The sequence below is a fragment of the Agelaius tricolor genome, unplaced genomic scaffold, assembly GCF_023055355.1.
Source record: "Agelaius tricolor isolate 1412-34295 unplaced genomic scaffold, bAgeTri1.0.p SCAF_2, whole genome shotgun sequence".
Classification (NCBI taxonomy): Eukaryota; Metazoa; Chordata; class Aves; order Passeriformes; family Icteridae; genus Agelaius; species Agelaius tricolor.
In genome coordinates, this window is record NW_027269262.1 from 45,969,360 (window position 1) to 45,986,175 (window position 16,816).

General features: G+C 41.7%; 1 protein-coding gene across 26 annotated transcripts in view; it reads left to right on the forward strand.

Annotated features, from left to right (window-relative positions):
• EPB41L3 (erythrocyte membrane protein band 4.1 like 3) overlaps positions 1 to 16,816 on the forward strand; it is a 97,304-nt gene that overhangs the window by 36,109 nt on the left and 44,379 nt on the right. For all 26 annotated transcript variants that reach the window (XM_071417562.1, XM_071417582.1, XM_071417460.1 and 23 more), the window contains exon 3: positions 37 to 234. In XM_071417562.1, coding sequence (XP_071273663.1) covers positions 37 to 234 — 198 coding nt within the window. The remainder of the gene's footprint in view (positions 1 to 36; positions 235 to 16,816) is intronic.

Genomic DNA, 16,816 nt, shown 5'->3' on the forward strand with positions numbered 1-16,816 from the left:
TTACTTCAAAAAGCATCTTTTTTTTTCTCTTTATAGGCTACAGAGAGGGAACAGGAGTTTGCTGCTGCGAGTGCAAAACAGTTGGAATATCAGCAGCTAGAGGACGACAAGCTCTCTCAAAAATCTTCGTCTAGCAAACTTTCCAAGTCTCCTCTAAAGATCGTCAAGAAACCGAAAAATATGCAATGCAAAGTGACGCTCCTGGATGGATCGGAATACGCCTGTGAAGTAGAGGTAAATGGCTTTTTGTCATCTTATTTTTTTTTTTCATCCTGTCAGGAGATAAATGGTGAAAATTGTATTTCTAATTTAAGAAAAAGGATGAATGGCGTGATACTTCACCAGTGGCAAGCACAGAGATACTTTCATTGTTTTCTCTGGAGGTTGGTGCACAGATTTGAGCTAGGTGAGGGATTCTGAGCACTCCCTGAAACAGCCAGAGACTGTGGATTAATTTTCTGTTGGCACAAGCCACAGCAGAATGCAGAAAACAAAGTATGGGCAACAAAGTCCATAAACAAAAAAGGATTTTGATCTCACTGGGCTTTTCTTTTCCTTGGTATTTTACTGAGTTGAGTCTTCCATTGAGTCATTGTCCATACAGAAATTCTAACTATTGTGAGATTACTGCGGGCATGAGAGACACCCTGGGCAAGTGGGGAAAATGTCAAGCACAAATGGCAGTGAGAATGGAGAGTTTTGTGTGCTTTTCCATGATGTCTGTGAATCATAACTGTGTTTGAATGTTACTGGCAAAAAGATGCTGTGATTTTTCTGCAAGGAAGCTTGCCTTCCCTGCTGGGACTCTGAGAGGAACCTCCCTACATTTGGGAGGGATGATCTTTGCTGTCACTTAAAAGCCAGTCTGTGCCTGTGGGCAGACCCATGCTAAGAGGATGCCTTCAACTCCAGAAGGCCCCAGAAAAGCAAAAAGTGAGCACATTTAGCATCTCAGAGTAAGCATGAGAAAATTCAGCATCTCAGGGTGGACCCTTTCTCCATTCAGTCATTGTCATCAAGGTGATTTTTGGGCACTGGACCAGCCTTGTCCTGTTTTAGGTCAGAAGGTCATGAACACAAGACAAGGCTGAGCCTGACCAAGCAGTGGCTGCAGGGGAAGGATGAGTCTTGGAGGGCCTGGCTAAGCCAGCCATCCTTTGGGTAATTGCTGAATTCCATGGAGAAGAAAAGCCACCTGGGGAGAACAGGAGAGTATAAAGGCAGAGATTAAATAGTCTGCAGGCTTGAAAGGGAAATCCACAGGAGCATGGAGAAGGAGAAGGGATGGAGAAAAGGAGTACCTGACTGGGAGCCAAATCTTTGGCATCTTTACAATCATGTTGCACACAGCCCCCTTGTCCTTCAGCTGCTCTCATTTTAGGTGCTTTGGAGAGTGGCAGGTGAGGAAAAACCTTGTTGGTTTTTAGTTAACCCCAGCATTACAGTTTGGGTCAAAAGTTGTCATTCTAGGAGTGAGCTGCAAAGAGAAGCTGGTATTTTACTACTCTTACAGCATATTAGCTGTCCATGTGGCTAAGTATCTTTTCATTTCACTGGCCAAGTCCCATGTTGTTTCCTTCAGCCTAGGACTGGCTATCTGGACCCATCCTTTGTGACTATTAAATGGTCATTTCTTGACCTGCAGTCTCAGTTTTGTCACTCAGGGATAGTGTGGGAGCCATTAAGCTGGAGGAATGACTCATACTGGCTTTGATGGAAAGAGTCAACTCATTTCAGCTTTTGCCACTTGCTTTTAAAATGTGAGTCACTTTTTGGAATACAATCAAGCAAATCTTACCAAATAAGATTTCTATGGAAATCTTGTCTAGCAGGCTGAGCTTTATCAGAATCTAAGATGGAGCAGAAAGGGAGATTTGTTATGTTAGATTTCCACTTATGCAAAAAAAATGCTGTGAATAATACTTTTTATAGGAACTTTCACTCTTTCACTACTTGAGTTCTCTTGAAGCATAAAAATGCTGGCATATGGAAGCCATCTTGTTTTATTGCTTGTCAAATTTCTCCTTCTGCTTTGCAAGTTCTGAATAGCTCTTGAATAATGTCCAATATAAGTTTTGTATGATTTTTTTCTACTTACATTGCTGAAATATTTTCAAGTTGTATTGACTGTCATCAGTAATCATTCTATCTGCTTCTAAGATGATCAGGCTTCCCTGGCAGAATGTAATACTAATGAGAAGAGAGCTCCTAAAAGGATGACTTTTCAAATGATGAAGCTGTAAGGCTATGATGATGAGTAGACCATGGGGTACATTGAAACAAAGTTAGTTAGGAGGAACAAATATTTCAGGGAATGAGTGCAGCTGGGGTGGTGATGACACCTTACATGCCTTAAACAGTGTGATTCAGACTTTGCATCTGTATTGCTGATACAACTGCAGGTGCTTCTGTGGCACAGCCCACTCTAGCCCATGGGAATTCTTGGTAGATCCAAAGGAAGTCCACTTCCTACATGCATAAAGTTTAGCTACAGCAAAAGGATGCTGAGTCCAGCCAAGACAAATGATGTGACTTTCACTGTGCTTTTTCTCCAGAGGAGTAAAAAAGTATTCACAAAGGGAGTTAGCAGGGCAGGGAAGCTGAGGGTCTGTCTCAGGTGACATCTCAGGAAGTTGTGTAGGTGGCTGAAGTTGAAGTTCTACAAGAGTTTTGGGTAATAAAGTTCTTTGTCAGTTACAGAAACTCAGTGCTGCAGCATGAGAAACAATCCATCATATTTCAAAAAAATGCTATCATATTTTAAGGATCACCTTCAAGTGAACTCACTGTATCAATTTAAAGGGGGGAAAATGTATATATGCACAAGCATACATACATACATACTGATATATATATATGTGTGTGTGTGTGTGTGTGTGTGTGTGTTATTCTCTGTCAGCAGCACACAAAGCCACGAAGTTTTACAGAATCACAGAATATTATGAGTTGGAAGGGACCCAAAAGGATCATTAAGTCCAGCTCCTAAGTGAATGGCCAATACAGGGATTGAACCCGCTCCCTTGGTGTTATTATCACCATGCTGTAAGCAAGTGAGCTACTTGCAGTTCTTTCTTATATATATATATAAAATATAAAGTATAGTAAGGCACACAACAAATGATGAAGGTCAGTAAGTACCCCAAGACTAATTCTTTAAAAGAAAAGGGGGAGGGACAGACAACATGGCAATCAAATATTTAATACTTCCATTTCTTGTGTTCAACCCACATAACTGGATCTTTCAGAGTGACAGTGACCCAAGGTAGGGATGTGACAATTTTTAAATGTGAGTCAGAAATGTCACCCTGTGTTGTCAGCTCCTTTCTTTCTGCTCTGTGTGTATCATGCTTCTACCCACTGAAGGCTACAAAGCAAAGTAATCTGGAAGGACTAGAAACTTAGAAACCTAATTTTGAGCTAGAATAATAGCTCTGTCAGTGAATCTTGATTTGGATGCAGGCCAGGTATTTATCTCTCCAGAATTGCATTCCCTACTCAGGGAGTTGGGGATCATTATAGAATCCATCAGTTACTCTATAAAGTGCTTTGCAAATGACAAATGCTTTTTATGTATGTTAAATATTAATGTAATTTAAAGGAGCTTATTGCTCTCCAGTAGAGCACAACCTGCAGCTTATCAATTATGTGTTCATCCCACTAATGACCTGGCAGCCGACGTGGCACGTACTCACAGATTGAGACACTTCTGAGGCAAGTTTGGTTAATCCATTATGCCCTTGCTGTCCTTCGTTTCAGAAGCCCCTCTTTCTTATTCCATTTTTAATGCTGAACGTTTTCACTGTCTGCTGCTATATCTTTCAATCTCTCTCACATTCAGGGCTTTGCATTTGTGACACTGGGGGTTTTTTCATGTTGTATGAGATGTATGAGGGAAAGTGTAGTGGAGCCAACTTCAAAGCTGAGGTTAACAGGGGGTCATCTAATGTAGTCTCCATTCAGTGAAAGGATCTTAAGCAAATACCAGGTAAAAGCTTTCCCTTGAGGCCCTGCAGTGTTACTGCCTGTGTGCTCTATCTGTCTTGACCCAGAAAGTCTTTCATGCAGTAACACATTACAAGCCAAAACCAGGTTAAGGAGGTAACCCAACCTGTTCATTCATCCTCCTCCAAAACCATAAACCACCAGTGTCACCATCTGTACCCCCAGTGCTGCTCTTGTCAGAAGCCTGCAGATGGTAGTGGCAGCCTTATTTCAGAGCAGGATTTCCTTTCCAAGGTGGGATGGCCACCTGATGGTGCTTCCCCTCCCCAGGGAAAGCTGTTGGCTTTTGGAAAAGAGGTATTTGTACATTGACATTGTCCCCAGTCTGCCAAGACAAACAGCCTCAGGGCAGCTGTGTGTTTCTCCCATGTCATGAAGAGCCTGGAGATTTCTGAGGGGCGTTGGATCACAGGAGTCGATGCAGTCCATTCAGAGGGACAAAGCCTGGTGGTTTCCACCAGATGTCTGCCCCTGCTGGCAGTGGTTCTCCTTGGGTTGTTCATTGTGCTCTCCCAGCCAGCATCATGCTCAGAAATGTTGATTGTCAAAGCATTCAAGGCCAGGGCTGTGGCCACAACTGCACTTCAAATTGTCTCTTTTAAGCAAGCTAGACCTATGCTTTGCATTCATTGGTTTGAAGAGCTAAGGAGAAAGCAATATCCAAGACTGCAAATTAATTTCAGATAACCTAAAAAAGGCAATGAACGCACTACTTCAAGTTTTTCCTAAGATTCAAGAAAACAAGCAAAAATTACTTATTTCTGGGTTTCTTCAGCTTTAAGTAGGAGCTTTCAAATGCTGTAGTACAATATGTTTCTTCTAGGATTTATTTCCCTTTTTGTGCATATCAGCCCCATCTCAATTTTCTGTTATCTAGACCACTGCATTTTAATTAAAAGATGCAAGTGGAACAAGCTGTCATGCTCTCCATTACACATAGCCTAATTTAAAGTGTCTTCCTAAAACAAGTTGGAATTTGTCTTTGTTGCTGCTCTAAATATATACATGCTGTCACTCACAATGTGAGGGCAGAAAGCTGTAACATAATCTGTCTAAATAAATGGTAAAATAATTAGATTTCATTTTGAAAGGCTCAGCTGTCTGAGGCCATTGGTAATTTATACTCTTTCGTCATTCCTGTACCACTCAGACTTTCTTATCATGCAGGCCACCAGTGAATGAAAACAAATGTTTCCATGGCAGCCTGTCTGTGGCATCTCTGCAGCCCTACATCAAACAGCAAATTGACGTAGGATCCAGATAAGCTGCACAGCACATGGAGAAACAACAGCTCACAAAGTATTACTGTTAACCCCACTTCTGTGTGAGTGGGGGTCAGCTGAGGTGGGAAGGGACTAGTAAAAATACACTGTATATGGGTATTTTTAACTCCAGTTTTCTCAGTCATGCAACTTGGGCAGTGGTTCGGTGTCCCGTGCTGCAGCCACTGTTACACCTTTGTAATGAACTTCTGGTGACTTCCTCCCTGGTGGAGACCACACTTTCTTAATGGATTTCCCCACATCCTCAGGTGACATCAGAGTTGTGTGCTTGAGTTTGAATAGCAAGAAGTTTTCTTTTCATGCATTTGAAAACAGGGCTTGTGACATGGACCGAAGCAGACTGGAGTGAACTGGTCCCTTTCTGCCCTACACAAGTATGGGTTGATAATCCTTTTTGAATGGACATGAAATAAATGGATTATCTAATGGTTGAAGTATTGCTTTTCACATTAATTTCTCATTTTCCTGTTAAAAAGTGTGAATACAGGATGTTTCCTTAAAAAATAAGTTATTGAGGATTGTCTTTGGACAGGCTTGAAGGGTTGAGAACAAGCAGAATTATTTCTGCATTGCCACCTCTGCCAGCAATGAAGGAGAGCAGTGGCTGCCTGTGCTGCTTTTCCTGACCTGCAAGAGGAAAAATCTGGAGGAAGAATCCTCCTGTGTTTCTGTATGATAGAGAGGGACTGCATGGCCCTGTGGTCCCCCTCCCCACTCAGTCCCAGCCAGCCCTTCCCTGGGACTTTCCATGTGTGGACCCACCAGCCGCTTTTGCACAGAGAGTTTATTAACATCAAATTTCTCCTTGATTTTGAGGTAGGTTTTAAGGTCAGGAAGGAAACCTTGTAATAAGATGCACTCTGCATTCTGGGGGGATACAGTTTCAGTTACCCCCTGCACATTTTAATTGTTTAATGAATTCCATACAGTCTCTTGCAAATGGCTTTACATACCAAACTGATTATTGAATGCAAGAGGAGTTTTTTTAATAAGTCTTTTCCTTTTGACCTACTCATTGCTTGCACTTCACTTAATTTAATATGAAGACCTTTGTTTTGAGTCTTGTTTCTTCCCCGGGATATGTTTCACTAAAAGTGGCTGGGTTGAGAGGCATCATTGCTGTTACACAGCATGTTTTCTGTCCCCAGACCCTCTAATTAGGGCTGACTTGGATTAGCCAGGGGATTCACTTAAGATCTATGTTACCTGACACATGTCAGTAGGAGTCTGAGTATTGCCTGAATATGTTTCAGCTGAATAAAGTTAATAAACAGTTCTTCTGACTTGGTTTTTCCAAATACCATAGGCCTCTTTTTATGAGTTAAAATAATTGTCAATTCAAGAAGCATAATGATCTGGAAATCAGAACCAATGTCATAATGATCTCATAATAATCAACTGTGAGGCTGAAAAGAGAAAGGGTTTTTTTTTTCTTCAGTTTGGTAATTGAAACAAAAATAAAAATTTTTGGGCTCCTTTTTAGTGATTATGATTATTATTCTTATTTCACTGAAGCTAAAGAAATCTAAATTAAAACAAGTCAGGTTGAGCTAAGCCTTTTTGAAATGCCACAAGGCTGAGGAAGTGGGGCTGGAGCATTTCTGCCTTGCCAGGGCAGGCTCAGGTCCCCCGACAGCCTCTTGTGGCTGGGAATATCTGGGCTGTGTGCTATTCAGGGGGAAGGTCTCTTATAACCTTGGCAGGCAGACACCTAAGCAACTAGACAGATATTTTCCCCAGTTCATATGCAAGTATTTTAGAGATTGAATGAGGAACCAAGAATTAAAACTAAGTCACTCCTTTAGATGTACCAAGTGGACAGCAGGTGGGGCCTTAAATTACACATTTTGGCATAGCAGAGGACATGGTCACAATCAAATGCCAGAAGCTTAAAAGAAATAAAATGTACACATTTTCTCCAGATCTACATTTTCTACATCTAATCCTCTTAATGAGCATCTTTTCTTAATAGTTTCTGAAAATTATTTGTGCAGTGAAATGTTGAGTTTATCAGGCAAAAATAGTCATTTTGATACCTTGGAGGTGCCAGCCATTTTTCATAACATTGAAAACTATTGTGAGCAGTCCAGCTACATGGACAAATACTTTCAGCTGCTCTGAAATTGCATATATTTTGGTAATAAATGGTTAGCTGAAAACTTTCTACTGAAATAGTGCCTCTGGTTCTTTCCCCTTGGGGAACCAGCTGGACGCAAGCCAGGCAACAGGAGCTTGTTCTCCATCTGGCAAAGTTTTTAAAAACTAGGTTTGATCAGGCACACTCAAACTGAGGTGCTGCAGGGTTCTTTGCTGGTTAATCTGTTTGCAAGAGTCCAGGAGAGGATGATCTTCCACCTGCCTTTCACTCCAGACTGAGAGATGTCTGTTGGTTCCAGGGGTCCTGTCCTTGTCACCATCCTTGCTGATGGCCTCACCAGGGTAAGACTGCATCAGTCCCTTCGTGTTTGTCTTCTCCAGGCTTATTGCCTGGGGTGGTCTTGGCCCCAGAGAGCCTCCAGCTTCTTACTGGAGTGCCTTGTGCAGCCAGCACCCAACCTCTGTGTGTATTTTTTAATGACTGCTGGAATATAAATCAAAAAGTGGATGACAGGCTTTGTCTTTTCCCTTTTCCAAATGGACACACAAAGCCTTCTGCTGTTTCTGTACAGTGTGCACATTCCCCCCTCTACCTCATGCCCAACCAACACAGTAGTTGCTGATTTTCATGTTGCTGCCCAGTCACGCTCCTGCCAAGCCTCCCTGCATTTTGTCATGTTTCCTGCTCTGTTTCTGTGTCAATGAAGTGCCTGCTGCTTGTTCCAGTCCCAACCAAGCTGTCTAAATTCATCAACTCTGTTTCTAGTTGCTCCAATTTATAGGTGCTGTCCCCATGTCAACACTTAGAGTTGCCCTTTCCAGACCTAAACTAAGTAAACCTTCACTTTATTATCATCCTCTAAATATATTACCATGTCTAAGAAAATCTTAACGCCTCATATGGGTGATTATTTTTTTTACAGCTGAGCCCCATGCAGCACTGGTCTGCTTTTATGTTTTCTCATCCTTGTCTGTTGATACAGTGAACAGAATATCATAGACAGGGCTGGGTGGTGAAGTATCTGCTTGCAAAGCAAAGTGTTGATAGGCAGCAAGGTCTGTCTCTCATGGTTTATCTCACTCTGGCAGAAATGGTTTTGATCTGAAGTGGATAAATCTTGGATGTAGCCTGAGAACAGGATATGTTAGTTTTCATGAAAACCCCAGCACTGGTGGTGCAATACCATCTAAGGTACCCCAAATCTAAAAGCCTGATCATCCTGCTCCCTCTTCTGCCTCAAGAGCATCTTTCTCTGCAGTGTATTTTTTTTTCACTCCAGGCTGGCAATGTAGGTCAGAGAGAGCTCTGTGGCTTTTAAATTCATATGGCAAGATTACTCTGTAAATCGGACTATGTTGACAGTAGAGCTTTTTCAGCTGAAAATAAACAAACTGTTTATGGGTTGGTTTTTTTTGTTGATAAATGCCAAGGACTATTTATATCTCAGGTAGTGATTGGTTCCCCTTGCTATGTTGGTACTAGACTTGTGCACAGTTAGCACGTGAGATGAGGAGAGATGAGTGTTTGCTGAGTTTATCCAAGTATAGGTAGAATAAGGAAAATATTTATAGCCACCACTGGAAAGCTTCAGCTGCTGCATGAATCCCAAGAGACCTGCCTGAGTTACTGCAGAGTGTCTTGCAGGAGGCTGTAGGGCAATCAGGAGGCATTAAGCCAATGGATCAGCTGCATGTCTAGCTAAAATCCTAGCCCAAACAATCTGTGCTCTCAAGAAAGCTGAGTGAGGGTGTTACTTTCTCTGCTGAAAGGCCTTCATAAATGGAATACTGTTTATTATTTTATGTCATGATTTAGCAAATGTGCAAAGCTAATAAATGTGCTGAGAACAGAAGTTCTAATTGAGAAATTGTGTCCACTTTTTATATTCATTTGTCAGAGGGTAGTGCTCATAAGCTGGTAGCAGACCTCAGTTTATACAGTATGCAGTCTCTTGATGCACTTGGGATGCATTTGAGAATCATCACATTTGACAGGTATTTCTGTAGCCCTTGTGCACATGCAGACATGGCTCTCACACTTCCACATCCAAAAACATGCTCCAGTGTTCATTTTTTATCGAGTGCCCCCAGCATGGTTGCATTGTCATGAAAGGAGTGCTCACTGTTTTCCCAAAGATGCAAACTGTGTGGAGCACCCATCAGTACACTTAGAGATTGTGTGGTGCCAGTGCTGGTGTGATCTCTGCTGCTGATGTAGAAGGCAAAAACCCTAATTTGGTTTGATGCCAGAATCGGGACTAGGTCACCAATCGTCTTACTGGGATTTAGCAGTCCTCTGGGTTTTTGTAGATTAGTGCTGGCTGTTTAGGATTGCCAGCTCAAATGGCATTAAAGAAGGTTGCCCCTGATAAAAACTATGTCATATTATACAATGTCATTGACATTTGCTGCAGGTATCTGACTGTAGCATAGGCAGTGTTACGTGTTTATCTGTTGATCTAAATACTTGGTTAGCAGTTGACAGAAAAGGTTATTTTCAGGAATGGTAATACATTTCAATACGGTGTATTACAATAAATATCAATAAGATGCTGAATTATAGTACTACCATCATGGGGGGAAAAAAGACAGTGATCAATCATCACTTTATGTTAAGATACCTTCTCATCTACTCTGTTTCCTTATGTGGCATCACTTATATGTGCAAGGCAGTATAAGATAGTGTTCTAAATTAAAAGGCAGAGACAGATATGCAAAATATTATTGCAGGTTTTATTTCAAACTATTACTCTATATCAGTCCCCTACTGGGATGTTTTATGAAGGTTCACACATAAAGAAGTTAATAAAGAAATAAAACAGTTGGAGAGGTTTTATTGATATGCAGCTTTCAGGAAAAGCATTTCTGTACATGAGGTAGCTTCATAACAGAAAAGAAAAAAAGAAGTCTTTTTGATATAGCTTTTTTCAGAAAAATCTTTTTGAAATTGACTAATTCTCAGTTCCCCGCACTTTTGGCTAAATATTTTATTAAGTAGATATTATCTGGAGTTTTGACTTGGGACATTTCCAAATACATTTTACCATTGAAGTATGGAAAACTTTTGAGAACCAAAAAATTAATGTATTTTGCTTTGAACATTTTCTTTTCTTGGAGTGTGTCCTTTTTCCCATTGCATCCTAAGAGGCTGGCAAAAACGTCTTGTTCAATATCTCCTACACTTGGTGGCCAACTGCTTACAAACTGGATGAGAGGGTTCTGTCCATCTAGGGATACATTTATGAACATTTATGATTAATGTGTTATATTTTGAACATTTATGTCTCCTCCTCATCCAGGGGAGGGCAACAAAGTTTCTCAGAGGGCTGGAGCACTTCCTCTGTAAAGACAGGACTGAGAGGGTTGGGGTTGTTTGGCCTGGAAAGGAATCCAGGGAAACCTTATTGTGGCCTTCCAGGAGTTAAAGGGGGCTTACAGAAAAGAGGGAAAGAGACATTTTACTCAGACAGATAGTGATAGGACAAAGGGGAACTGTTTTAAACTAAAATAAGGAACATTTAGATTGGATGTTGGGAGGAAATTCTTTACTGTGAGGGTGCTGAGACACTGATTTCCCAGAGTTGTGGATGCCTTGTCCCTGGAAGTGTTCAAGGCCAGGTTGGATGGGACTTCAAGCAATCTGGTTTAGTGGAAGGTGTCCCTGCTTATGGCAGGGGGGTGGAACTAGATGATCTTTAAGGATTCTTCTAACCCAAGCCATTGGTTTATAATGGTTTGCATATGCAGATTTTTTTCTGCAAGAAACCAAGTAGTTGGAATAAAAAGTCAAAATGAGTTAATTTCCTTTATTTTTAAGCTTTTTTTTTTTGGGCATTTGTTGTTTGCTTTGTCAATATATATCCTACCTTTGTCTTTGGTGTACAGTGTTGCACTGCTAACTTTGCCAAAGGTTTCTTTCCCTAGAAGAAATGACTTGAAAATGTTTTGTGGAATGCCTAGAACATGACCTGCAACACACTGAACTTTCAGATGAATTAACTGTTATTGATGCTTCTGGAACTGCCAGTGCCATTTTCAGCAAGCACGGCAGGGGATTTAGAGACCTAAATTCCAGTGGTTAAGTCATGTTATGCTCCCAGATGCTTTTATCCTACAGTTACACATGTGATATTTACTTCAGTAAACCAGAGGAAAATTTGCTGATTTTCAGCCAGTTAAGACTCCAGTAAAGATTCTCTATCCTGTTTTTCTTTCTGGATTCTCCTTAGCTTCCTGCTGTGAACTTCAGTTGATAAATGAGAGATTTGAAGAAATTCAGGGGTTATTTTCACTCCTGTCACCTTTCTGCTTCATCTTCTTTTCCCTGTGGAGAGAAACTGTGGAGAAGTATAAACAGGGAAAGAGTAAATCCTTTGAAAATGCAAATTACGAATGTGTGGAAGTGAAATTAAGTTAAACTTCCTTGGAATTACTTTTTCCATTTATCTTCCTTGAGAAAAATTGCTATTTCTTTCTGCTGGCTTCAATCAAGACATGTTCAAAAAACATGTCTTCTATGTTTGGAAATTTTCTGGCCTAAAGTGCAATGATCAGCTCCTAGAATTTCTCAGTTCAGCTCTTTGGTTCTTGAACAGCTCAAAGTCTTTTCAGGAAAAACATGGGAAATGTCATGGTATGTTGATTATTATTTCATTCACAGATGAAAATGTGCTCCTTACCAGAACGACTGTGTGAGTTTAGAATCTCTGATTGACTTTCTGTAGATAGAGAAGCAATATGATGTGGCCACAAGCTTCTCTACATTTGGAACTACAATGAACATTCACTTACAAATTCACATCTGTTTGTATCCATGTATTGTATGCATCAAATTATATACATACTTGCTTATGCATATTAATTTATTACAGATGTGTGATGTTCATATCCCTCCCCCAGAAATGGGATTCTCAATACAAAAGTGATATTGCAGGCTTGGTCACTTTAGCTTGCAAGTAATGAGTATTTGCAGGAGTATTGGGGTTTTTTTCCTGGGATTTGGCAGATATTTTGTGTAAATGGGGTAGTTCATGAGGAAAGAATGAGAAATTGTGTTGTCAGGAGGCTGGAATTCAGCGACTCAGAGACTCAGCTGGGGGAATTTTGTTAAGAGAGTGCTCTCTGTGGTGAGTACAAAGTATTCCTGACAACCAGTTAATCATTTTCACTTGTTTGTGTTGCAAGAATAATTGCAGAAGCTGCAATATGGGGATGGAGAAGCTTCCCCTTGTGTATGCTTCTTTATTTGTTGCCATATGCATTTTAGTAGATGGTGTTTTACTTGTGTTTGCACATAGGAGACTACCATGCAGCCCATGCAGTGTAGAAAATGAAAGTATCTACCAAATTAAATTGCAAAAAGTAATTTAAATTGTAACAGTTAAATGAAATAAAATCAGTGCTCAGCACACAATTGGAAAATTTTTCATCAAAAAAACATTGAAACATTGGAAAGGGAAAAAAAAAGGCTAATTCTTTCCCACCAGAAGTAAGAGGGGAAAAGGAAGAGGTTAGTACAGCCACATGCCAAAATACATTACAGCATGCAAGGCTAGAGCCAGCCCACACATTTATACAGTGCATTGTTGAGATCCATTGGAAAGTGCAAATGCTAATTAGGAATGTGAACCAGATAACCTCAACATCACTTTGAGTCCAATTATTCGTACTGGGATTTCATGATACTGATCTGTTTGTCCTTATTCCAGCGATCCTGCCTAACTAGAGTTATTACAGTAATTGTATGGAGTTGGATGCCAGGCTGGAGCTAGTGTGACATTGCTCACTGGCAGCTTGGCAGCTTTTCCCAGGAAAGCAGCAAGGTCATTTGCATTTGTATTTGTGCAGAAAGTTACATGTAAACTCATCCCTTTTAAAATCCAGGTCCACAGCTGTGATACATTTTCATCTTGCTGTGCTCCTTGACTGAGCAGAAAGGGAAGTGGAGTTTCAGTTCATCGGGCTGTCCTGACCTTGTGGTTACTGTGCAGTGGAGTTGATGGTTATTAGTGGCAAAAATGGATCCTGTTATAGATGTCTGGCTGTAGAACTCTGTTCTCACTTTGTGTTTTCCCTAGCTCTGCAAAATTTGGTCTGAATGTGATCCCTTGTAATTGATTCCATGCTGCAAGCAGCCCTTGCTCAGCGTTCTGCACCCACATGAGACTGCAGCATTGAATGCCAAAGCAGAACCGCCCCAAAGTGCGTCACTTTGGAGGCTGCAATAGTTTTCATTTCTAGGAAGCAAAGAGGGCTGCTTGCTGCTCATCAGCTCCTCATCCTGTTTCCCTCTCAGTGAGAGGAGGGTAATCTGCTAGTGAGCAAAAATAGAGCCTTGAGAGTTGACCAACACTCGGTCCTGTAATCAGACACTGAACCCCTTGGCACCTGGGGAGGTGCACAGGGATCCCAGTGTCATGGCTGTGATGTTTCAAAGGGACTGGAGAGAGACCCCTGACATGAGCAGGGCAGGGGGCAGGGCAGGGGGCAGGTGTGGTCAGGCCAGCTGTGGCATTGCCTGGCCAATGTCTTGAAACCCTCTGAGAGCAGAGGCTCCTCAGCCATGTTGAGCTACCAATCCCAGAATGGCATTGCCCCTCCAGTGAGAAATCTGTCAGACAGAGGGCTGGATTCTGTCTGAAAGAAGCCTGAGTACTGACAGGTCCTCAGCATGGACAGCTCTAACTGGCATAGAGCTAGGAAAGGTGGCTGGTCCTGTAGGCTGGAGGTTACCCAACAAGTGAAAGTGGGTCATTCAGGGTGAGGGGCAACAGAAGAGGCTCAGGCTGCATTATCAGGGTAGGTGCCAAAATGGCCTGCAGAAAGACTGCAAATGATTGTTTCAGGGACAGGACAGGTTTGCCAAACCAAGAGGCACAGCAGCTTGAAGACCTTTTGGAGAGGTGGTGCCTCCTGGCATGGGGCAGCCAAGCCTACTGCCTTTCACAGAAATAAAATTTGTCCCTTGGAGGTGGCAGATCTGAATGCTGATAAATTTTCTTCTGGCACAACTGGCTTCCAGCCTGGGATGCACAATCCAGCACATAACATTTGAAATCTTCCTGATCTCTTTCCTATATTTTACTGACTCCCAAAGGAATTTTCTGGAGTCTTACTACCACCTGTAGGACAAGGAAGTTGGCATCATATCTTTGTATTAAGTTGCTGGTTGCTCATTTTTGATGTAATTTTCCTTGTGGCTTAACACAGTACAATAACATATGGGTTTGGGAGCTGGGTTGGCACAATACAGAGCTTTTTATTACTCAAGGGTCCTGATGGGCAAAAAGGTGAACAGAAGTCAGTGATGTTCCCTGGCAGCACAGAAGGTCAGTACCATCCTGGGCAGTGTTACCAGCAGGCTGAGGGAGATTATCCTTTCCCTTTTCTCAGTCTTGAAGTACTGAGTCTGATTCTGCATTTCCCGGTACACGGGAAACATGAACATACTGGGCAGAGTTCAGCAAAGGCACAGATATGAGGAAGGCCCTGGAGTATGTCTTTTACAAGGAAAAGCTGAGAGCTGGAACTCTTCAGCCTGGAGGAAAGAAGGCTCAGGGGGATCTCAGCAATGTGTATCAATATCTGATGGGAGGAGTGAAGAAGACAGAGCCAGAATGTGGTTGGGGGTACACATTTGCTACAACAGGAGACAAGGGGCACAAAGTGAAAGACAGGAATTTCCATTTAAACAGAAGAAAAAAAAAAATCACATGAGGGTGGCCCCCACAGGCTGTGGAGTCTCCATCCATGGAGGTATTCAAAACCAAGTGGGCATGATCGTGACAAATCTGCTTTAGTTGGTGCTTCTGGAGAAGGGAGAATGGACTAGGCAAACTCCAGAGGCGCCCTCCAGCCTCAGCCATCAGTGGTTCTGTGATTACCATACAGCACATAGTTTGTGGCTGAAGTGATAACAAACACTTGCATTTTGTCATTTTGATAATGTTTGCTTATTATAGGTACTTTACAGCTTATGGGTTTAATCATAATAAAGGAAAACTTTCTTATTATTGTTCTGCATTAAGAAATACTGAAAGTTGTAGCTAAATTTTTGCCAATGAGAATAATTGACTTGATATTAATCTTGTTATCCAGGCAGAGCAAAGGTGGAAGTACTTGAATTTTTGAGCTCTTCACTCTGTGTTCACACAGTCTTGGTCTGGTGATCTTGTAAGGTGATGGGGGTATGATGGAGGGATATGGGCTGAAGAAGATGATGTGGGAAGATTTGAGCATGGTGCAGAAGCCCACTAGGGGACAAGAGAGCCTTTAGTGACCTTCAGCATCCTAAGGAAGGAGAAACTTAGCATCAAAACTGAGGAGAAGCTGGTGAGAAGAGAGGCTGCTTCTCCTTATGTGTGAGAATTGCTGGCAGGCACTGGCTTGCCAAGTTTGCTGCTGCTGGCTCCTTTCACTGGGAACTTCACCAGGAGGCTGTTTATTCCCATTCCAGCTTCAAGAGAGAGCCCTGGCCTTTATAGACCTTCAGGGATGAGGCTGTGAAAAAACATAACATTTTTGCTCCCAGACCTTTGTGTTCATTTATACCATTTAATCTGTGTGTTGTATCCCTTCTGTTTACTTGATTTCCCGGAGCTTAAGCAAAGCGTCTTTTATCACGTCTGCACATTTCCTTTCATCCCATTCATGCCTGAAAAATATCTGACAATATTTCTAGTGGATGCTCTTGCCAGATTTACCTTTCAGAATTTTTTTTTCATTTACAAAGTCAGTATTTTATAGCACAAAGTCTTCTTTTTTTATTTATTTTTTGATCCACGTTTTTTGGACTGCTGGGAATTGATTGGCATTTTTGGCATTAAGTTGTGATCCACAGTAACCAGCAGACTGTCAATCTTTCATCATCTTAGACTTGTCACTCCAACATAATGGAAAAGGAAGTTTTAAGATGAATTGAGGAGCTGTATGATTTTGTAAGTTGACCTTTCTCTTCCCCTCCCATTCTCTCCCTGCCAAAGCAATGATATCCTTGCCTTTTATGGCAGGGTTATTTGGGCATGCAGTAAAATAAAAACAAATAACAAGGGCAAAACAGGTCTGTTCAATTGATTTAATTATATATTTCTAATTGAACCTCCTCATTTTCCATGAATGTATGCAACAGCTTCCCTTCACTTTGTTTCTGTGCAATGATGCTTCAGAAACACTGTGCCTGCTCACAACACATGGTTACAAAGTGGCACTGCTGCCTATGTGTAGGGGCATGCATGAGGATTTCTCTTGCATTAGGAGAACAGCAGGGGTGACTTCATTTTAGGCTGCTCAAATTCCCTCAGAGTCCTCTAAATCCTTCTCCCACAGGTCATCTCTGACCTGGGAACAGGCAGGGTGAGGGGCAGTGGTGAGGCTATGATGTGAGGTTCATCCAACACTCAGTGTGAGTGTTTGGACACTAATGGCTGTTTCTGTAG